Here is a 24,872-nt window from a genome sequence, read left to right as displayed (position 1 = left end):
AAATATTAAATTTATATAATTCAGCTGGTGCTGTTGTTGATTTTTCGTTATTTCTTTGCTTCTTTCTTAGGTATTTGCTCTGAATTTCCAAATCGAATATCTAAATTTACTGCTACTAATTTACATTCGTTAAATATTACCTCTCATGTCTAATATTTTTTGAACGCTCAAAAAGCAATAAAGTCAACAAAAATTTGCAAACAAATTTTAACACAAACGGAACCATGTCAAAAAACTACAATCTGTCCCTTTGAATAATATTGTTTATTGTGAAAGTACTACCTAGAAAGTGGGTGCTTTTGAAGGCAATGTTCCGCTTCTTTTGTTTATTGCATAATATGTATAAAAAAGGGCTAAGGAGCTTATACCTGAAATGCATTATATATAGGTACATCTCAAACAACTGTAGCTTAGTTCAGATTCATTATTTGAAGTCGGTTTTTACTTTTTTTTATAAATTTCTTGCTATGATTTTTTCTAGAGTTTGCTCCCTCAAATTTGTCCCTTCTCCCCCATTCTCTTTATTTTTTAAATTTATTCAACGAAACATATGCCTACATAGCAAATTCATACATATATTCACCTTTGAAGTATACAGATATATTTATTCATAATTTAAAAATATGAAATTTCCTGTAATTATTAATACATTTTTCAATGTATTTTTATTTAAATTATTTCGACTGTCTCGCAAAATAAACTTTAAGCCAGAAAAGCCCTTTCAACACTAACGTGTGTTGCTGAAGCTCCTAACACCACCATAGCAATTTTGTATAAATGAGGATATGTATTTTAATTTTCCTCCCAAAATTCTAAAATGTGTTTTTTACTGTCTTATTTTTGAACATGGCTATAATTATTCAATATTAATTTAATGTCCACATCTCTAGAAATAAGAAATTTATGTGTCTCCTTCGATTTAACTCCAACATTATACATGTCGTTATTAACAAAATATTTTTAATAAAAATCAAAATGATTAAATAACCATTAATTTCAAAATTCTGAATCCTCGGTAAACTAATCAGGAGACACTATACTTGACTGTAGTAAAATATAAAATATATAGCCATAAACCCATATGCCCAGTTAACAAAAAACTGAACATGGTCAGCATTTGATATTATGGCTATTTGCGAATGATAACAGTAACCTAATTTACTTTGAAACACTGTTTGATCAAAGCCCCATTAACAATAACAAATGTGTGGCTTTAATCGCTAATTTATTACATGACTTTGAGAGTGGATTTTAAAATTTCAGAAAACAGCAACTGAAATATTTTATATCAGATATGTAATTTTAATAATTATTTATTCAAGTGTCTTTATTAGACTTTCATTAGTTAATAACTACATAATTAAAAATACCTTGCACTTTAAAAATATATATACCTTGTTTATAATGTTTAATTTTTTCCGTATGAACCATACAAGTAAAATTAAAACAAAAATTTTAGTCGAACATCTTTGCTATACTATTAATAAACCAGATATTGATGCACTGATATAAAAAAAACAAGCTCAATGTTACATTAAGAATAATATGTTATTGCTTTGTGTGTAAAAAGTAAAGTTGTATTAAACCAATTGATAATAATTACTCTAGTTAAAGACACATATTAAATTTTAATTGACAGTTTTTTGCCAAGCGATGCAATCTATAAGATCCAAAAGGTTGGATTAAAGTTGCATCAAAGCATTCAATTTTAGATATAGTATTTACGTATATTGAACATTTCGCAATTCACTTTAATACATTTATAAATTTTAGATGAGAAGGATCAAAAAATATGTGGAGAAACTATTGAGTTTTTTGTTGTAATTAGTAAAATTAATATTTTATTTAAAAAAGCTTAACGTACAAAATTCGTAGAACTTTTTAGTGTTAGGACAAGTACGTCAACCCTATTGCTATATTTAAAAAATCAGCCATATATTAAACAAATAAAGCAAAATATTTCTTTGATCAAATTCTAATAACAAGAAACTATTACTGAAGGCAATTTTTTTAGTAAACCATGTAAAATAAATTAAAATACTTTTAGAGAAACCTTAATTAATTTTAAATATTTGAGGTAAAATTGTTGTGTAAAATATATAATGCAATAATAAAATAAATTTTACTTTATAAACAATTAATTCAATTGCTCGGTGTGGAGTAACACTAGTAATTAAAAAAAAATAGATTTTAAATCATTCAAAATTATATATAGCACACCTTTCTAACTGAAAAATAGCAACGTAATATTAAGCGTTATTATTATTAATTTATCTTATTTTTTTTATTAATATAAATTTTATTTATTATTTTGATTTTTTTGTAAACTAGAAACTGCTAGTTAACTGACAAGTTGCGCCTAATTTTAATGTTTATATTTTTTTGAAATCCCAATTTTGTAATACACGTTAAAAAAACTCAAATTTAAAATTCGACAATTGCATCTCTACCCTTTTTCTGTACTCCTCGCAGATCCATAAAACATTTGATTAGGAAATTATTATATAGAAACAGAATCCAATAATAAATATATCAAAGAAACTAGTATGTAAAATGCTTTATAAGAAGCCATGTAAAACAATTAATATATTTATCTAAATAAATAATATTAAGTCGAAACACTTTAAAGACTAAATTTTTAATATTTAAGTCACTCCAAAATTAGTGCGGCTACAATTTCTTATATCGAATCTTTTCACAATAAAAAGTACAGTTGTCATGCGCCTTTTTTAATATTATTTAAATATCATATTATTTTATGCTACGTAGTATTGAAGCAGGATAAACAAATAGCGAAAATAAATCATTAAAGTAATATAAATGATCCAAACATTAGTATATCTACTGTTAAATGCTGCATAAATCATATTCTTAAATAATATAAAATATTGTTAGTTCTGAGTTTTGAACCCCTGCATTCCACCTGAGTGGGTTGACACACATTTCTCGATGCTCATAATTAGTTGAACCGCGAACGCGCCCCCGGTGATAGTTTTCAATTAAAGTTTCCCTCTGTCAAGGGCAAGTGTGAAATGTTTCACTTTCATCCCCCAGCCAACAGGAGGCAACTCTGTAAACTTTCTCTGCACAGGCGGAAAGGAGAGGAGAATAGAAGAGAGAACCGCCACCCCTTAGGGGAAAACACAAACATGTGCATCGGAGAGAGAGAGAGAACGAGTTTCCTAATAAGCCTCAATTGAATCGCTCGACTCGGATGACTTGTAATCATAAGTGCTCAACTTAATGAATGCTAATGGGAGACTCACACTGCTCTCTGTTTCGAATCTCTCTCTGTCTCTTTCTCGTTTCAGCTGTTTCTCTTTCAATCGGAAAAGCTCACATGCACGATACTGGTTTGAGTTTAACACGAGCTTTTGCTACTGAACAATAAAGTACAAAATAATGGGACACTTTATTAAATGTGTTATATTTTTTATTATAGCTACAACATTTTTATCATAATCTCATTTACAATAATTTTTCATATTAGGTTTGGTGACTGTAAACTAATCCAAAGGAACAGATTATAATTTTTTGACGCGGCTCCGTTTGTGTTAAAATTTGTTTGCAAATTGTTGTTGACTTTATTGCTTTTTGAACGTTTAAAAAATATTAGAAATATTCAAAGAATATACATTAGTAGCAGTAAATTTAGGTATTTGATCTGAAAAAATTTAATCATCACAGATTTACAGTTACATGTAATTTCTTTGCTAAAATGTGCAGATTTTTGTTTTATTAATTTATATCTAATAATATACCTACGAGGCCTGGAATCATTGCACCTGCTGGTGAAATTCATTGTCAGCCATTTTCTATTTATTTATAGATAAAATGGTCTCGTTCATGATGATTATATAAGTCGAAAGCCATCTGTTTTAATTGACAACCTCGATCGTTTTAAATAAATAAAAATATAAACCTTACGAAAAATTTCGAGTAATGTTTAGAACTTTTATTCAATAAATTGTTATTGAAATATTTTTATATCTGAAACTATGCGTGTTGTGGTTGAAATAAAAAAAGGCTCTCTAAATACATCGAGGTTTATAAGTAAATCCTAAAATATAATTCTTTAGTTGAAACTTATCTCAATAATTGATTAGTCGGATCAAATGACTTTCACCCAATCATCAAGTGTCCAGTCTCGGTGTCTCTAAGACCATTTCAGTCTATTGTTTTTTTTTATGAAAGCCACGAATCTGCTTCTTAGGTTAGTATACTTACACTTGCAGACAATAATCTTTCTCTGAAGACGCTTTCGGTGCATTCCTGAGCAAATAGTTTTTTTCCAGTTTATGGTTCAGATTTATATGTACCATATTTAATCAACAGTGTTTCGTGAAAACTAATACGTTATTTGATTCAGTTCCACGAATCCACAAAAGTATGTGTTCTCTGAATCTCGGTTCTTTAGCTTTGATAAAATATTTACATAATATTCTAAAAATTAAATTACGAATAATGAAAACATAAAACCGCAACTAAGTGGTCGCTTTCTTAGAACTCAAAAGTTATTTTTTAATAAATTAGAAAAAAATGGTACAAATCTGTTAGTGCCTCGTTATTATAACTATAAACCATAGTTTATAACTGGTTAAAAAATTATGTTATAGTCAACCTAACCTACAATGAACTATAAACTTTTTTTTCATCGGCGTTTAAATACTTGACAATCACAATCACGGTCACAGCCACAACAAAACGCATCAAAGCATTGAAAGTGAGTCTGAAATTGTGGTGGTGTCGTACCTTTTAAAAATAACTCTGGCAAAGCGGCCATTCCGGTCTCGGTGCGAAGATTTCATTCATCGGCGCGACGGACAGATAAGGACCGACTGTTTATTCAGACTCCCACACATCAAAGCCCAGACAGGCCATAATGACCCTTATCTCCTTAGAGATAAGTGCAGATTCTTCTCAGTCTTGCCATGGAGTGGAGCGTCTCGAGGGGCAAATAGAAACATAATCTCTCATTGTTTGTTTACTTCTGTTTGATTGGGTTTTTTTCGGACTTTGCCTATTGTAGTGGTTCAACAAATCAAAACATTATCAGATACACCTCAAATATACAATTGTATTACATATAATCATAAATATGCAACATGGACGTTCTAATGTCAACACATTTATATATTAGTATAATTTTCTCTGTAATGTACATCTAAAAATACATCGTATAACATGTAATATAGCAATAAAAAAACTATTATGATTAAATTACATACCGAAGGCATGTAATCCAGTCGGATGATTTATAACCTAAGGCGCTAAACGAGTGGTAGCTCAAAGTGGTCATTACTTTATTGATGATGCATATGTATTGATTTATTTTATTTACCAATCGTTGTTTTATTGAACATAAAATGCGGTGACAGCATAAATATTATATATTCGAAAATACTTACATACATTTGTATGTCTCTAAATAGATCTATTTAGAGACATACAAATTTTATTGTATTTATTATTAAAAAATATATTTCTAATGAATACAAATACATAAAAAAATTATCTAGAGTCGAAAACTCAATATGTACTATTTACGATACATGTAGTATCATAATCAATATTATAAAAATTAAATAAAATTATTTTTAGATTGATCTAGTTTGTATTGTGGCAAAAATTATCTTATATATAAATTTGAAACATATGTATATATTATAATTTTCACTAAGCTATCGATCGATACACCTCAACTCTCTTTTCACAGACAATGACTACGAGACAAGCAAAGTCAATGTCTACTAAATAAATATTAGTCACTTCGCGTGTCTAAAATGCACCCCCACTCAAGGACAGAAACTCAGACGTTTATTTTTTACGGCCCTTTCACCCGCCTAGACGGGTCGACGAACCGCGACTTTAAAAAAGTCGATTTGTGAGGAATGGCGGTATTTTTAGACGCGCGCCCCGAAAGCTCCGAGCTTTTTATTTTTCTCTGAGAAACCCGTGAGAAGTCGGAGCGTATACAAACAACACTTCTAAGAAACTCAACATGCGTGTCATAATGTACCCTTTCGCTTGTTGCAAAAACGCGGTCTCCTAACCGAGACCCAGACAAAATGATATTCACAATATCCAGAACGTGACATTCAGCCGCTTGGTTTGGGTCGTTTAATTTTTATGGTGTATTCGAAGCAGACCTTTTTGTGGTTTTATTTTTTTAAATTAAAATGTATGCGTCAATTTTCAGAAATTTAAGTCGTAAATGTATCGGAACAATGAAACGATTGTGTTTTATACTTGTTCCATATTATTATGCATTAAGTCAACTTGAGGTTTTAAAAATAGTTCAGAGTAACTTTTTGTGTATCAAATATAATATTTCAATATTTTGCATATGTATTTGTATGGTTTAATGTGCTATTTACTGTTCTAAATAACAAATGTTTTTTTGTGTAAGATAAAAGATTTAATTTAAAAACATAGTTAATCAATATTTTTACCCATTCATAATTATTTTTTAATTGTATTAATTTAATCTTAAAGAATAATGATTTTTATATAAAATCATGTTATATATTTGTTGTACTTTATAAAATCAGAAACAATCACAGACTCGCTACGAATTTTATATGCTTTATATTGATCAGTATATTTAAAACAGAGCTTTAGGGTCTTTAAAAATCTATTAATTCCAAACTGTTTCTTATAGATATATTCATTACCATGTACATTTTAAAAAATACCATGATTCTCAAATTATATTTATATAATACAAAAATTAAATTTTCGTCCTAAGCTTTTAAATATTATACATATATTATCAATGGATTAAAATATAAAATAATAAATAAAATGAGTTGCAGATTTGCAATAAATCCACGACTCCACAGTCATGACTCAAAATATGTGCTATTCAATAGTTTATTGGAAATCTGAGAGTCTTCGCTTAAATTATCGTTGGCTGTGATCTGCCATGAAGATCCTTGACGATCCGCTGATGTGCTCTGTAGCGTTTTCCTTCGCATATCGTTCTCTCCCTTGTGACCAAATGTCACATTTTTTATTTTTATAATTCAAAACAACTAGAGAATCGCAGATAAGGATGTTGGCGAGCCAATTGCATCGCTTCTAGGATACACCCTCAAAATGTTTTATGCTTTAAAAGTGAAACTTCTCATATTCACTTCCAGCATAAAAATAATCGTTTTGCACAAGATAGAACGCATTGTATATTGCGCATATTTACCACACCTTAAGGTTTGTGACTTCTTAGCCAATGAGACTCAGGGTGGAATCTAGTTTGAGTTTTATTACTATATATTACATATGTTGCAATAGATGTTTTCTCCGAGTGGTGGTGGAGAAGCTAGCGGATGGATGATGTCAGTAGACGATCCTGGTGTGGCAGCGACAGTATTTTTTCAGAGTTGTAGTAGAGAAGCGCGCGGCGCGATGTATGATTCCATGTTCGTATGTTGTCCGCGGGCGAGTAGCTGCTGTTGAGTCCGGGCTTAAGTATCCAGGGTTGCAAAGTTTGCTGACCAATTGTATTTATGCAGCGATCATTCAGCCAATCGCTTTAGACGTTCGCTTGATGGGCATTGTCCAATATCGTATTGCATTGCAACGGAAATGTTGTGGATCCGGTGATTTATTGTATCCGTGACCGTTTCGCAACAAAAAAATATGTATTGTTACGAGGACTGTGTGGTCCAAAATCTTTTACGCTTTTGTGTTATTTTCTTGTTGATGGATGATCAATAAATTAACGCGTTTTGATACAAAGACCCTTTAAAACGTGATCGTCTGTGTGTGGTAGCTGCAACACAAAACAGTAGTTCTTACTGGTACTTAAGGATGATAACGATCAATTAACGGCTTATGAGTGGTCCATGAAATATTATCAATTATGAAGTCACGAGATCTCTCTTCCATTGTTAGTCTTTAGTTTCGAGACAAGTTGGTATTATATATATACATACATATATATAAAATTTTAAATATGCATTACGTTCGCACGATATTTTTATAAGCTTAGGTTACGTCTTTTTTTAATACTCTAAAACGCGTGAACGGTCCGTAGTGTGTTAAGGCATATTCTTTAAAAATTGCTTCGATTTTCTTGCTGTTCTTTTTTTCTGTTACTTAAATTCTATCATAAATTCGTTAAAAATAAAATCGTATTCCAGACATATCCAGTTCTTTGATCATTTCAACTAGTTCGCTAATATTATCGTAAACTTATTTAGTTTGCAATTGAAATTTCAGTCCAGGTATTACCAATATTTTAACAGCTTTATAAATGTAGAAAAACTTTGTTCTACCTAAATTTGATCTATAAGTAATACTTTTTATATGTATATATCATATTATATCACACGTTGCTATATTGTTTTTATGTTTCAATTAAAGTTCTCTTTTAACCAACAATAAAATATATATGTAATATTATTCTACCTTTTGCTAATGATGACGAAAATACGTATTTAGTCTTCCATGCTCTGTAATTAGATTTCCATATAACAGATAGCCTCAGGATTTTCGCATTAATAAATAATTATTAAAAAGTGACTCAATTTTGCAATCAACTAATTTATAAATATTCTAAAATCTTGCTAAAAAATATTTTTGTAGCGATTATTGCTAAGATATGATCGACCTGGCAGTATCTTCTCTGCTCTCGTATACTATGTTTTTAATAGTTTAAAGTGAAATAATACAAGTTGTAAGTAATAATAATATAAAAAACATGAAGTGGATATCTATGGGGCCATCTTTAACAGTTGCTCAGAGTACGTAATTGCGAAACTTTTAGCATAAGTAAATATTATTTTTAAATAAATGATTAGTACTACGCAATTTTCAATTAAAACTTTACCGATACATGTTTATTGTATTCATAGTTTTATTAAATTTATTTAATTAGCAGATATTGCAGACGCAATAAAATATTTTATGCGAATTGATTTTTTTACTAATGAAAATGCTTTGTATAAATATACAACGATACTTAAAAAAGTTCAATTGATGGACTAAATGTTTCATATTAATTAGATACTACGTATAGAATATTTTAAAAAATATTTTTTATATCAATTAAAAAAAAATCATGCAAGCTTGATAATTAACAATAAATCATAAAATAAAACTATTTTGTGAGACTGTATTTTATTTAAGATTGCAATATTTTTTTATAAATTATTTTCACATAAATCAGCAAACTGTCATTTATTGTCATATTTTAAAGACAACCCAGAAAAATGGCACTAAGCCCACATTGTTGCTATACAAAAAATAAGTAATTTGCTTAAAAAAAACTAGAGACAGATTTTTATTGTACAAAGTATTTTTTTTTAATTCTGCTTTTCTCCGACTAATCATTGAACTTAAATCTGTATATTTTTTACCAATCATTTTTCAGCCACAAATCTCGGGAATAAGCTTACAAATTTCTAAGATTCGGGTGACGAATATATGGGATATAACGCGTTTTACAGCAAAGCAACATAAAAAATACAGGGAAAGAAATAAATCAACGGCCGGCGACCGGATCGGCGCACAAAACACATTTATTTTTGAAAGACGTGTTTACTTACGTTCTCACTGTGGAGACTTGTTTTTGTCTGGCCATTTTTCGCACATTCAATGCAACGAGAGCATCGATCGTCAACAATTTACCGACGAACGAAAGCGCAATGCTTTTATATGACGTCATATAAATGGCTTCCATTTCAATGCATACATTCCTCACATAAAACGTAGATTATGTATCCATAAAGAATATCTCTCGGTATAATCAGACTATCAAAATCTTTCGGGCAACTTGAATAAGTCATGTATTTTAGATGAATCTAGATGTTTATTTCAGTAGCATATTTCAATAACCAAATATTTTTTTAATTTTCTTTATATTCCTTCTATAAAAATAAAATAAAATGTAAGAGTAAATAAATTGTAATTCAACCATTTACAATGGTACATAAACAAAATAGCATATCGTAGCTTTCATAGAGAGAATGCGAGTGTATAGTCAGACAAAAAATGATCAAATAGTCTTATATATTATATAATGAATTTAATTATTTTTTATACGTACAAGTTCTTTATTAGTATTATTATGTATTGGCTCTAATTTTTCACGTCGTTGTCAAATCTCTGCTCTGAAGTATTAGATGAAACTTGATTGAAAGGTTCAAAGTTTCAGTGAGGGTTTAATGTCTTCTAATTAAACGCACAGTCTTTTGATAAACTTATAGATACAACATAAAATAATTTCTATCGCTGCGAGCTAGCTACTATTCCAGCAAAGATCGATATTATTAGTGTCCTGGCGAACCGTATGGTACATAAAATTGTATGGTAATACCACCCACAACAAAGAAGACCTCCCTATTTACAATGATATGTTAGATACCATCTTAATGGAATGAATAGATTTCCTTCCACATATTAGCAACATGTGAAATGGCGTGCAATTATACCTCCTGCTGTGAAAGGGTTAATTAATTACAGTTTCGATTGATTCACGCGTGTCAATTTTTTTTAGATAATAATATTGTAACAATGTAATTTTGTGATCTTTCTTGCTTAATAATAATTAATTATATTTTTTTATTTTTTAATAAATAAAATAATAATTATTTGATCTAACACTTCATTAAGGCAAATTATATTTTTAAAATACTATAAAACAAAATATTTAGGAATTGAAACGTCGCACGGTGGGGTATTTGCTCGATCTGGGCGGCCAAAAGTCGATTATGAAAATTTAAGCGCAGGTAAAAAAAAATTGCTCTGTAAAGCTGATAATTTTTCTCATAATAATCAATAATTCCCTCACTCCTTACATAACGCTAGTGCCCTCACGATCGGTTGGAAGTAATTCATCCCTTCGAGTGCACGCATCGTTTTCTCGGCGTCGATTGCATACTCGTACATTGGACAATTGTTATTATTTTATTTGAGTACAGTTAAAAATCTAAACCATTAATTGTGATTAAGAAAGTAAGTGCTTTTACGTTTCATAGCTCTTTGTTGCAGTTGCTGTCATATAGGGATTCCAATCCCGGGCCAAAATTTTGATCCCGGGATTTCGGTATTGCAATTAGTCGATCCCGGGATCCCGAGACCAGTCCCGGGATAATTTTCATGTTATTTTATCGATAAAAATAATTTAAAATGAATAATACAATAAATTTTTACATCTGTTTTTTATAACGTACAATGTATAAAGTACGTATAATTTTAGTCTTGGACTTAAAATAGAAAATAATATAATAAAAATAAAAAGGGGAAGGTCTTATATATTTATTTGAGAAGAAAAAAATGAACTTTTGACAATGTATGTACATACCGTCTTTTTCCGAAAATAAGACATCCTCCGAAAATAAGCCCTAGCGTGATTTTCAGGAGTTTTTGGAATATAAGCCCTCCCCCGAAAATAAGCCCTAGTTAAAATAAAATGAACGCCAACATGTGGCGATTGAAATTCAGGATGGAATTCAGAATTTGATTAGTTATGACTTTGTTTCAAAAGAAAATGAAATGACTATAAATTAATAAATTTGAAATAAATGTAAAATTCCTATATAAAAATAAATATTAATCGAAAATATATAAATTTACTTATTGTACGTGAAAAGTAAACCCTCCCCCGATAGTAAGATCTAGCTCATATTTCGGACCAAAAAAGAAAGTAAGACAGTGTCTTATTTTCGGAAAAAAATGGTATGTACATTCATAGACACAATTAATTGAAAACATTATTTTGAATAAAACTCACGAAGTAACATCAAAGCATCAAGTGTTTTATCATTTAGCCTTGATCTGATTTTGGTTCCTAAGCAGCCTGCTGCTGAAAAAGCACGTTCAGACTCACAGCCTCAAAGATTCACAGATGACACGTGCAACTCGCGCAAGTTTGTACACGAAATATAACGATGTTGTCAATAATAATTTGATTGTGCTTGATAAATCAACCAATCCGAAAAATTCGGGATTATCTTTTATAATCCCGGGACTCATCGGGTATTGAAAATCGTCCGGGATCCCGGGATCCCGGGATTCGGGATCCCGGGATTGGAATCCCTACTGTCATATTAAACACACAATATTGTTTTGAATAAGTACCATTTTTTAGTACTTTTTCCTATTTTTTTTCTAATTTTGAGTTCATTAGTTATATTTCCCACCACTTTTTAATGTAGATTTTATATACAATATAAAGCTTAGGTCTTTCTCTTTATGACACATGTAAAATTGGCTGCGGATTTTTGCGGTTTTTAACACATTGCATACCATTATTCTTAAAAATGGGACGGGGCTTAGTCGCGAAAGTTAGGACCTTAACGTTTTAAATTATTATAACTTTTTAATTAGGTGACGTGTTAACGTCAAATTTAAAATACAGTTTTATAATGATTGTTATTTTTTAATAATATGATCACCATGGTAAAATCAGTAAACCTCAAATTGTGGATCGCGTACTAATAAAATAAAATAAAAATTTGTTTAGAATCACCAAATATACACATATTTAAAATTTAAAAGGATACCGAGTATGATAAAATACTAGTCAAATACACTTTCTGGTTAAAAAAAGTAGCAAATATCAAACTTTGTGACATATACAATTTATTTTTTATTTTTAACACTTGACGCGGCGAAATTCGCACGACCATTCAATACGGAATTCCTCTTCCTCGAGCCTACAATTTAAGAAATATTTTAAATACTTAATAAAATAAAATTTCATGAATTATTTCATAAAAAATAAAAAAAAAGTTTTTTTAAAAAAATTTTTTTTTTTTTTATAATGTATTTTTTAACACATAATATTATATATTTGACTAAGTGCACTTATGGAATCAACTAAAATGGAGAAATAATTTTGGCCACCCAGATCGGTCAAATACCCCACAATGCGTCGGTAAAATGCAAACCAATAACGAAACAAAGCAAATAAAACATTTAACCTTTTCGCCGCGGTGCTTGTTTGCGCGATTGCTCCCCCAGCGCTGGTAATATTTCATTAGACTAAATTTAAGGCGCTTAATCTATTTTAATGATTAATTACATTATTTTTATGGAAAAAAATATACAGTTATAATAAAATGATTTATAATATCAAAATAAAACAACAAACAAACTCTTTTGATCGTGTTATAAATAATAAAAGTATCATGAAATATAAATAAAAATTTATATACTCCATTATTTTACCTCAAAAAATAATATGAATAATAATTAAATCATTGAATAATACAAATTAATTTTGATATTTTTTTCTTTGTATTTTTATATGCACTAATTTAATTATTTATTTTTCTTTGTATATTGAAATAATACAATTTTTTTCGACCATCGTAGAAATACGTTATGGAATTTACTAGGCCTTAGTCGTAGCTTACAGTATGTGTTTAATATGACTAATAAAATATCTAATTTGAAACAATCAAAAACAAGCAAATTTTTTTTTTTAAATTGGAGTGAAAGGACATCCATTTTCATTGATGAACTCATTCAGAAACAATAAAAAAAATCGCACTCACCGAAAAAACAACAGACGCAATAATTGTAATACATTTAAATTAATAACTATTATTTTTCGTGTATTTCGTGTAATTTTAAATGCAGCTATGCTTCAGTAAAATTTAAATGACTTCTTGCATATTTTATATAAAACATAACATATTGTAAAAGGTTGTGCATTCATGCCAATTCATTAACTGCGTACAATGACTGCAAATGACGCACAATTGAGTCGTAAGCATAACATCGTCTATAAAAAATTAAAACAGTTTATCAATATTTTTAGGAGTAGCAGAAAAACAGGAAAATCCGTATTTAAATTAATGTATTGCTTTTAATATAAACACATTATTATTAAATTAATTTAACGGTTCCATTTAAACGCGATCGCGATCGGAAATCCGTTGCAGTTAATTTAATCAGTTAACTTATCAGTTAATGCAACGAGGCGCCCGATTAAGATAGCATTCTCGTTCTCTAGAATGCTTCAATGTTTTAAAGGCGCAAAGGGAACGATTTCCGAATGTGCAATCAGAGCAAAAAGCTTCCAAGCACATTCTCGGGAATTAAAATATCGTTATTCGGCGATTAGTGTTGGAAATAAAATAAAAAGCGCATCCGAAGCTCTCTCTCTCCCATAGTCTTCGGATGAATGAGAATGGATGGCGGTAATTAGTGCACTTTTTGTGTCTTTGTTTATGGTTTGCATTAAGTTTGCATAAATGTATACAAAAGACATTCATTCTCGACTCTGAAAATAAAAATAAAATTGCAACGGGAGCAGCGTTTAATGTCTAAAAAAAGAGTAGCAGCGCTGAATGACAAAATGGATGCGAAAAAAAGTGTTATTGTAACGAAATTGTAGAGCAACAATGGCAATGATTTTATTGTGATCTTGAAAGACCTCTAAAACAATTAACAAGTATGTAATACATATATCGTTCTTGAATTCAAAATTCTTTACACAACCGATAGTAGCTATAGTTTTATATCGAGGGTTAATTATTTTTATAGACATACAATAAAAAAGTACTAGGGTTAAAAATATATATTGTATTATAAAAAATCGTATGGATACATAAATAAAAAAATAAACTTTTTTGATAACTTTGAATACATCAAAATAATGTAAACATCAGGTTCTAAATATAATGTTTAAAATAATTTAATACTTGTGATCATGATAAATGTATTTACTATATTTATATAATTAAATTTATAATAAGACACATCTTATGACTCATTTTATAGATCCTGATTAACATACATTTTCTTCTAAACTACAATTTTTCCAAATTTTCTTAGCCCATCATCTACAAATATATATGTACATATACTTTAAATATTTCACGATAAATTTACGAGTTTTATAATATTACCGTTGTTAAATATTTAGCTGTACCTATTTATTTTAAATATAATCAATTTATTATTATAAATATACATAAAATAATACATGCACAAACGGGCATTTATCAATCGTTGTTTATTCAAGGAAAACGAGAAATGTATTGTGAAAAAATCACAAAGGATTTTGTGTTGATTTTTAATTTTTTCCGTCTCTCGTTTCCGAGAAGCTTTAAAGCTCTTATCTAATTATTTATTTTAAGCGCATTTGCATCACAATAAAAGGATGTATATCTTCTAATAATTTTTATTATGAAAATATTGGCTCATTTAAAAGTAGCAGTATTTTACAGTTTTATCTCTTAACCCACATTACCCAGCCATGTAAATTTAATCACAGAGTTACAATAATATAATAAATACAATAAATGATATATTATTTGTGAATCTTACTCTATAATAGATTGATGTGTTTCTGGCATAGAATATTTTTCTTAAAATTATTAAAGTATCATTTAAAACGAAATTAAAATGTAAAAAGCAACAAAATTCATATTTTCATATATCAATTTATAATTTATAGATTTTTAATGACATTAGAATGTTGAGCTTTTAACATTAACTTATGTAAGCTTTTGACGGAAGTAAAAATATTTTTAAAAAGCTATAAATTCGCATCTTAATTGTCATATTATTATATTATATGCTATGTATGAATACATATTTATTAATATAATATTAAATTTTATCTCAATCTCTATATATTATTATTTATTTTATTTTATATGGCCCACGTGCGTTTCTCGGTCATATCGCGGGCACTGTGCCATACGTTGACCATGGTCAAATTTTAATCGCGGTACTCGCTGGAGATTTTTTGCAGCATCCCCTTGGTCTTCTGAACGAAACTTGATCTGCACCGGTCTGCATCCTTGCAGAAGAACCGGTCCGTTTATTTTTGCACTACCTTCAAATGTGCCGATTATGCGGGTTCCGTTCCTTTCGACGAGAAAAATCGAAAGCTGTTTCATTTTTATGAGCTTTTGTGAATTCTGTTGTAATTAAAAATAAATAATATATAATTATTACTATTATACAATAATATAGTATAAAATTATATTTATGTTATATAATTAAGTAAATAACTATAAGTCATAGCAAAAAATCTTCCTTATTCATTCCCGTATGCTAAAAAAATATATCATATTAAAATTATCCAAATTTATCTATAATACATTAAGTTAATAATTATTTTATTTAAGTAATATAATTTTATATAATATGAATACTAATAAAATACAACAATAACTATTTTGATGCAGTTCATATTTTTAATTGAATGATAAATTTACAAAAAATAGTTTTTCATTCGTAATTTAAAAAAAATATATTTTAATTAATTTATTTGTACATACGAATAATGGATGCACTTAAAAGTAGCCAGAGCAGCAGATATTCTATATATATATAAAATATTAGGCACTGAACTATTTCTTTAAAAAAATTCTACAAAAGAATAAATTTTTGCTTGAAAGTAACTATATTTTAAGGGTAACTTTTTTATATTTTAGAAGGACTAATTTAATTTGAATTGCATTTACTTACATTTTTTTAAATCTTTCGTTGCCAAGCGTGAGCCCAATGCGTTACACTAGGGTAAATACATTAAACGCTTGTATATAAATAGTGAATCGCTAGACATAAATCAGTGACATATATTAATTATAAAGTATTATCACAGCTTTAAATCAATATATGTCACTATGCAATACTAGCTTATTTTTTATTAATATTTACCCGTGAGATTAGAAAAATCTAAAATTAATCAAACTCAAACTGGTGTATTTCGTAATCAGTCATCTACTTGCCATACTGCCTGATTTTATAAAATACAACATAAATATTCTCACGCGTCATATTAATTTGGGCGATTTTTTTTGTATAAAGCACAACAATAAGTAGTTTTTGGATTGTAATTTTTTTTTAATTGCATTACGTAATATAAATAAATTATATTTTCTATGGGTACATAATATATTGACATTTTAAAATTAAACTTATAATAAAAACACAAACAAAATAATTATATGAAAGTTCTAAAAATGTGTCATTTTTACATTTAAATTAAATCTGTATTTTATTTTGCTTACATTTAAGGCGTGAATAAAAATAATATTTTTCATATAGAAGAAGATTGTTTGACATATATATGTATTTTTACATTATATGTAAATAAACTAGGGCCTATTTTATTTGCTCCTTGTGAATATACTATATGTATATATTTTTTTTTAAATAGAACACTACAAAATGTACTTAAAAAACCTCTGAACTACATAAGTATGAACTAATTTATTAATGGCATTTTTACTGTCGCATAAAACACGATCAAGACTACTTTCTCAATATATAATAATAATATTCTTAAATGTACGAAATATAATCAATGTTAGGCATCGTGTTTCGTACTTCGTAATGTGTATTAATAAAATAGTAATAATATAGTATGATTTTAAGAACTGCTTTGAAATTTAGAGTATGGTAATAATAAATCAAACCACTTTTTACAATGCTTAATAAAATATTTACAAAATCGATTTACTGCGTTGTTTATTGAATGAATCAACAACTTGCATATTTGCTAAAATTATTGTTTATTCAAATAATAGCACTCTCAGCAGTTCATCTATAAACATTGTAATAAACATTTTATGATCCGATCGTGACTGAGATATTGATCAAATTATGCAGTATGCAATTGAATAGAACAATTTAATTAAACGCTGATAAATGTTAAGATTGCACTGTGAACATGTGCAAAATATAATATTAATTTGCTACATGTATCTCACAGTCCACCGAGCGAAATTCGTCATCAATCACCTCGGGTACGATTTCGTCGAAAAAGGTCGACGATCGCTGTTCTAAAATTAAATACTTTAAGAGAGACGCGTTCGTAAATCTCGACCGTGTGATATTTAACGTTTCGATAAATCCACACAAACTCAAAATCGTTCTATAGCTCGAATAAATATAATATACAATCGTACAAGTGTACCTACAGAAGACCGAGCAGTTCTGCACATACATATTTTTATTTATAATATGCACGACTTTTTTTAGAACCCGCTCCAATGTCAATGTCAAATGGTGAACGGGTCTGGTTTTTTATGTGCTTTAACGATTTTTTTTATTTTATGTTCTCCTTCGTATTATTATTTCGCTCGATGCAAGTTCGTTAGCAAAATGCAGCAGCAACAGAATTGAATAATTTGCGGTTGTTAAATTAACGCTGCTGCTACTACTAAATTAACTTTCGGTCTCGTTGAACTTTCAAAGCTCTGTATGTATTTGATATTATGTTGAGTATGTGTATGGCTTGACCTTGATCCACGGAGAGTAGTAAACATTGCAACTCAAAGGTCATTTCTAAGGCCTTGGAGAAGTTCTAGGCCCGCTCTGAGGTCGTTACTTATACATACTATTTATATATGTAGCGAAATATCGTGATGTATCGGATATGTCTACGTTAGACGAGCCGTGAATTAATATTTTAATAAATTATATCAGAAATTCTCAACTAGTTCGACAAAACATCATTAAAAATATTTGAAATGGAATAAAAATTGCATTCAATATGAGTTTTATTTTAACTGCAATATATAAATAAATAAATAAATATATTCCGTCGCAGACTTCACCAAAGTTTGCGATAAGGCGTCGAAGATGCTCGGTTTTATTATGCGTAGCGCGAGTCATCTTAATAATTTATTATTTAAACGCGTTCTGTACTGCACGTTAGTTCGTAGCGTTCTCGAATATGACTTAATATTCGGTAATTTCAGTGAAACAGTTTACTCCTAATTGTTTGATATGATTAAAAAAAAAAATTTTGTATTTGTATTTTAAAGCCTTTTTGCTATGAGCGTTGGGGTACAGTCAATTTTATTTTGCACATTGAATGTATTCAATAAAGCACTTTTTAAAATTACTGAGGGGTGGTGTCGACAATCCTTTGACACTCGGCGATTTTTAGCTGTGGACTATAGCGCCTTAGAGAGTCGCGATTGTGTCCCTTATTCTTAACCATTCCGGCTGGAAAATCAGCCTCATCGAGCCTCAAGCCAGACACAATGATTTCTTCGGCGAAAGATGTGCGCCACTATATTTTTTTACAATATGTGTCTATTTATAATAAATTAAATACCCACAGTTTTAATCTATATGTTTAATAGAATTAAACGCTAATTTTTATTTAATAATTCTATTTATTTAGTTTTTAAATCAACGACTTTTTATTTATTTATTTTTAGTATTTATTATATGTATTCATTATTTGATTGCCAAACCCAGTTGATACATATTAATCCTTTGAAGAGTATCGCCGTACATGTACGGCGGTCGACTTTTCACTGTTTACACTTACCCCAGATAGTTATATATTCACATATATAACCTTTTTAGGTTGAATTAATGTAAGTGATTTCTATATAAAATTATACAAATAAATAAAAGAGTACAAAATAAATGAACATAAAAAAATATTTCATGTCTTTATATTACTATAAAAAAATATCTACAAAAACCGAATAATATATTATAAATATGTAAAATATAATAGCGAAATTTATTAATAGAAAAATATTAAAATAAATTATTAAAACATACCAATACAAAAAAGTAGTAAAATAAATTAAAGCAATAAAACGCTAAGAATCGCTGATTTTTTTCTATAATTTACTATAAATGCAATATAAAATAATAATAAATAAATAACAACAGAAAAATACGTAAAATTACTCACTCCCAGTGCTAGTAAATGCTTATAATTTAACCACTACACACGTTGTAACGTATTGGGCTTACGACTGTCAAGTTACAACAGAAGATTATTTAATGTATTTTGCCGGATTTTCAATAAAAAATTTAATTATTATACTTACGGGTCTATAAAAATAAAATTCACTTTAAATAAACTAATAACTAATATAATAAAATTTTTACTTTTTCTATTTTAAAAATTCATTATAATAATCATTAGACTAATAATATTTATTATGTACATATACATATATGTATCAATCAATCTTATTCGTTAAAAATGTAATTAAAATCATTTTTAAATAATTTGTGTAAGGGTACAAAAATAAAAACTATGCGTATATTTCATATTTGTAGCAATAAGCTCTGAAAATCTTTGCCAACAATATTTACAAAAAATTTCTTCAACTCGAATTATAATTAAATTTACGTTGTGTGTAAAATAATTAATTAATTTTCGGGCTATTTTTAAATGCGCCACTATAATAAACTAAACTTAAAATTGTACGTTCTGCAAAAAATAATTAAATAAAAGACATCTTTCGGTTATCATTGAAATTATAAATATTTAATATTTTTTTTATTAATATTTAATTATTTATTACATATAATATTATATTTTTATTATATACGTATATATTTTTTAAAAAACTACTTTTTATAAATTATTTAATTGCAACCTTGACCGTTGAATTATAAATAACAATGAATAAATAACCTATTAACTTTATTAATATGCATATCATTTACTATAGAATGCAAGATAAATAGCGATAATATTTTAATATGCTATAATTTGCCGTTAAATATTGTATAATTTAAAAATAAATTATTTTAAAATACGATAAATTAAGCTATAGAATTAAATCATTGGAATATATTTGCATTTTTAATGAATAATTTTAAATATCAATAAAACAAATTAATTTAGACACTAATTTATTTACTAAAATGCAGAATAAATCATAGTTTAAAAATTAAATTTGCCATTAAATATTAAAACTCATCCCTCAATCTAAAAAATATTTTTACACAAACTGCAATTTTGTCACGTACATTTTTAAACGCATTCTTATACAAATTACGGTTAACTGACAATATCAAGATGCGGTTACTACTTACTCCGCAATAAAACCATAACTCGACGTGCGCCGCGATTTTTACGGTTATTAACGAGATATTTACATTCTAGCCTTTTTTATTATACCAATCCGTAATAATTCTGTATTATATTATCTGTATATTTTTTTATAAAATATGTTGTTTTAAATGTTCGCGTTTAACCAACGTGAACGCTTTCCGCCCGAGTCACGTTTTAAGCTCTTTTCGTTTACACAGCAAATGGGTGTTAAAGTTAACCAATGGATTATGTTACTACCCTGTGTGATAATTGCGTATGTTATATATGTTTGGCTTTTAAAATTGTAAATATAGAGTTTAACGTAAATGCACATTTAGTTGCAGTATAGGTACTATCTAATTTTAGGTGAGGGAAAGTTGTATTGATAATGAGAAAGTAAGCAAAATATATTTTTAACAATATGTAAACCACTTTTATTGATAGAAAAAATAACGATCAATACTTCTTTTTAATTTTATACCCATCAAATAAAATATAGCGATGGTTTAAAACGCCTTCTACGTTATGTATCAATCAAAACGTGAAACTTATCTTATTAATATAATGAAAACCTTTTCGCTCGAACTTAATTCCGAGCCATTGTTATCTCGTTTTGAGGCACGTTCTATCGTTTATTAAATCTAAGTCGCCAATTTACAAAGTGTCCGAACCATTGTTTTGCAATTTGATCGGCACTCGAAAGAATTTCGTGTTAAAGGGGACCGCCATACCAAACAAATAACGGTCTCGAATCATTGATACAGTAATATCTGGTCAGCATCTGTGACTTGTGCTCTTTATTTGTCGCCTTTTTTTAGTAGTCTTCAACAACAATGGGAAAACAAGATCACTTTACACGAAACGAGTGTCTCTAAACGTGCATGACAATTTTCTGATGATCAGTCAAGTAAAAAAATCGGGTCGGGTTCATGATCAAAGATGATGATGGCAAATGGCGAATTCTGATCATTCTTGATATTTCAAATAATGCTTGAAGTATTTTGTTATAATAGTCGAACATAACCTTTGTATTTTTAAATATCATCTAAATTATATAAAATTTAATCGAGTCTGAGCTTCGATGAAAATAGTAATGATACTAATTTAAACTCTTAACAAAACTTTTCGTTCTATTAAATTTAAGTAAATCATAAAATATTTAAGATAAAGACTATTTTAAACACAATCTAGCTAACCCAAAACTAAATGTTATTTTAATTATTGTGACATTGTTCTTCAGATAATAGGAGCAAATAGATTTAATTTGCTAAAACATTTATAGAGAAATTTCAGGATTGTACAATTTTTATATTGTTAGATAAATGGTCTATTGAATCAAGTTATTTGTGTAGTTATTTTGCTTTACTTTAATAGCAAAAAATATAACAGCGTCTTTCATGTTTATTTTGAATAGTCGATCGAATTTAATAATTTATCATTAAATACCCACAGTCTTAACCTTTCTATTGCTAATATATTTTCCATCATCTATAATAAAATTAAACTCTGATTTTAGCTATTTAATAATTACTTAATAGTCTATTTTTTAGATATCGATGACTTTCTGTTTGATTTTTTACTACAATTTTTTAACATCTTTACTTTAACTTTTTAGTATCCAAACTTATTGAGATTGCTATTTAAAAATTGATGTATGTATCAGATACATAAAATACAATACAATACAATTACAATATATATGATTAACTTAAGTTTAGTTACCTATATATTATATAATACAAACTATGTAAGCATCGATCGCCTAAATATTAACTCATCCTTTAAACTTAAGGAAGTCTAATAAATATTGATCTAATGTCATACTGAATTATAATTATAATAATGACTCATTGCGATCTTCGGAATGCGATGTAAATTCATATGCAGTCACGTCATAAATCTAGAGCATTTTATGTATAAATATTTTCATTATGTTTTTTTTAATGCAGTTGCAACAAATTATCATATTTTTTTGTACATGTTCAAATTATTTGCTTCACACGTTTTTATGCCCTATTGTTTCGCATAATTCATGCTATAAGCCATTAGATCTGTAAATGCCATTTAAAAATTATTTTAGGTTTTTTACGGTAATTTTAGTTTTAATATTCACATATGCAACATTTCCAAAACAAAATAATACTTTTAATACAGTGAAATATTATATTACTTCCATTGGCAAGTTGAGGTAATTTTGTAACTCTTGCAGTTTATTTTTTAATACTTAAAATAATAAAAGATTATTGCAAAAAATAGTTTTGCATTTATTTTGCTTGCACGTGAAATATGTGAAAGAATAGATTTACGCGTTTTATAAGTAAAAAACTTTGTTTATTCTATCCTTTATAAAATTATAGTATTTTTGTATTTTCCCAAAATGTTATGAAATAAAAGGGTGTCAGGTACCTAGGACCGACACTGTTTATATGGTATTTGAGTCTTGTACTTTCAATTGATAACAGTGACTTGCATTACTACTGATCTATCGTGGTTTATTTTTACTTTAGCGTCCCTCGCTTTATTATATTATTTGTATAACCGCATTTGCCTCGTTATAGTTTATTTTTATCGAATCTAATCGAATTTGCTGAACGCGAACGCAGTCACAAATCATAAAATGCATCGGGTTCAACGCGCTATCGAAACGATTTACATCATAAATATAATATAAGACATTTTATTATCACTTCATGAATCCACGGCATGTTTTATCGATTTGCGAGCTGAGTCCATTAGCTGGTTTGAAACGCGAGCGTGATATCAGCAGATATATAACGCTAGGCGAAAAGAATGGCCGGCGAGGTTTCTCTAAATCTTCATGCGCCTAGGGATTCAGCGGCTAGATGCAATCCGTGCCAATTGAGTTGGTCTAGATGCGCTCGTTTCGGGAGGGGGTCGGTTGATTTATTACATTTTCTCGTGTTGTTGCGCCATGGCGGGTGAATTATGGCGCCCACCCCCGACGGCGCTTCCTCTGCGCTCTGTCTGCCCGTTCGTTTTACTTATCTACAACAAAGGGCCAGTCGGGGCTCTTTTTGTGGCGCTACCATGCTCATACCTTTTTTATTTCTTCCTTGCAGACACGGGAGCCCCGTACGTCCTCTACAAAGATGGCATGGAACGGGGGCAAGGGCAATGGGGAGCGACGCTGGACGGCACGTATGGAAGCAGCCAGCATCAGTCACCTCCCAGCGGAGGATCTCCGCAGCAACAGAGCGAAGCCGAACAGCAGCAGCAGCAACAACAACTCGGCAGTCCCGCTCCTTCCACAGAACAAACCGCCCTATCCGGAGACAACGACCAACTACCGCAACTGTCGCAGCAACCGTCCCCGGCGCACTTACCCACCTCCAGTGTCAACGATGCCCTGGAACGCACCTCTTGCTACGCTCCCACGGTGGAACAGCACCAAGAGATTCAACAGCAATACTCCGCGCACTACTTCAAAGAAGCCAGGCAGCAGCACACCCCGGGAGGTCACATGCTCTCTTCCGGAGGCTTCCCCGGGCTGCATTACCTCAAGCAACCCGGATCAGTGTTACCTCTAGGCGCCGAAGGAACGCCTCTACCGCTCCCGTTACCAGACGCACACCAATATGGAAGCATGCCAGATCTGCGTGCCGCGTTACCGGACATCATCCAACAGGGTCAAGACTCGATGCAAACGAAACCGAGGAAGCCCAACCCCAACGGCGATTTGAGACTGTTCAAATGCTTGACATGCGGCAAAGATTTCAAACAGAAGAGCACTCTGCTGCAGCACGAGCGCATCCACACGGACTCCAGACCCTACGGTTGTCCAGAGTGTGGCAAGCGCTTCAGGCAGCAGTCTCATCTCACTCAGCATCTTCGGATCCACGCCAACGAGAAGCCGTACGCTTGCGTGTACTGTCCGCGCACCTTCAGACAGCGGGCCATCCTCAACCAGCACCTGCGCATCCATTCTGGTGAGAAGCCCTACTCGTGCGGGGAGTGCGGCAAACATTTCCGCCAGAAGGCCATCCTGAATCAGCACGTCCGCACACACCAAGGCGAGCGCAATTCTCATTTCGAGTCTATTCCTTGCTCTCTCTGGCGGTCCTTAACTTTTGAGATATAACGA

General features: G+C 29.8%; 1 protein-coding gene across 2 annotated transcripts in view; it reads left to right on the top strand.

Annotated features, from left to right (window-relative positions):
* The window catches only part of jim (zinc finger protein jim), a 42,809-nt gene that overhangs the window by 16,353 nt on the left and 1,584 nt on the right, over positions 1 to 24,872 (top strand). Inside the window, exon 2 of one of the 2 annotated variants that reach the window (XM_088182391.1) lies at positions 23,851 to 24,801. In XM_088182391.1, the coding sequence (XP_088038517.1) occupies positions 23,851 to 24,801 (951 nt within the window). The remainder of the gene's footprint in view (positions 1 to 23,850; positions 24,802 to 24,872) is intronic. The other variant, XM_088182392.1, reaches the window with a different exon arrangement.

This window comes from Plectrocnemia conspersa, unplaced genomic scaffold, assembly GCF_051122295.1.
Source record: "Plectrocnemia conspersa isolate PC_06_02 unplaced genomic scaffold, ASM5112229v1 ptg000003l, whole genome shotgun sequence".
NCBI classification, from domain to species: Eukaryota; Metazoa; Arthropoda; class Insecta; order Trichoptera; family Polycentropodidae; genus Plectrocnemia; species Plectrocnemia conspersa.
The sequence above is the reverse complement of the archived record's forward strand: the minus strand, read 5'-3'. Positions and strand labels throughout refer to the sequence as shown.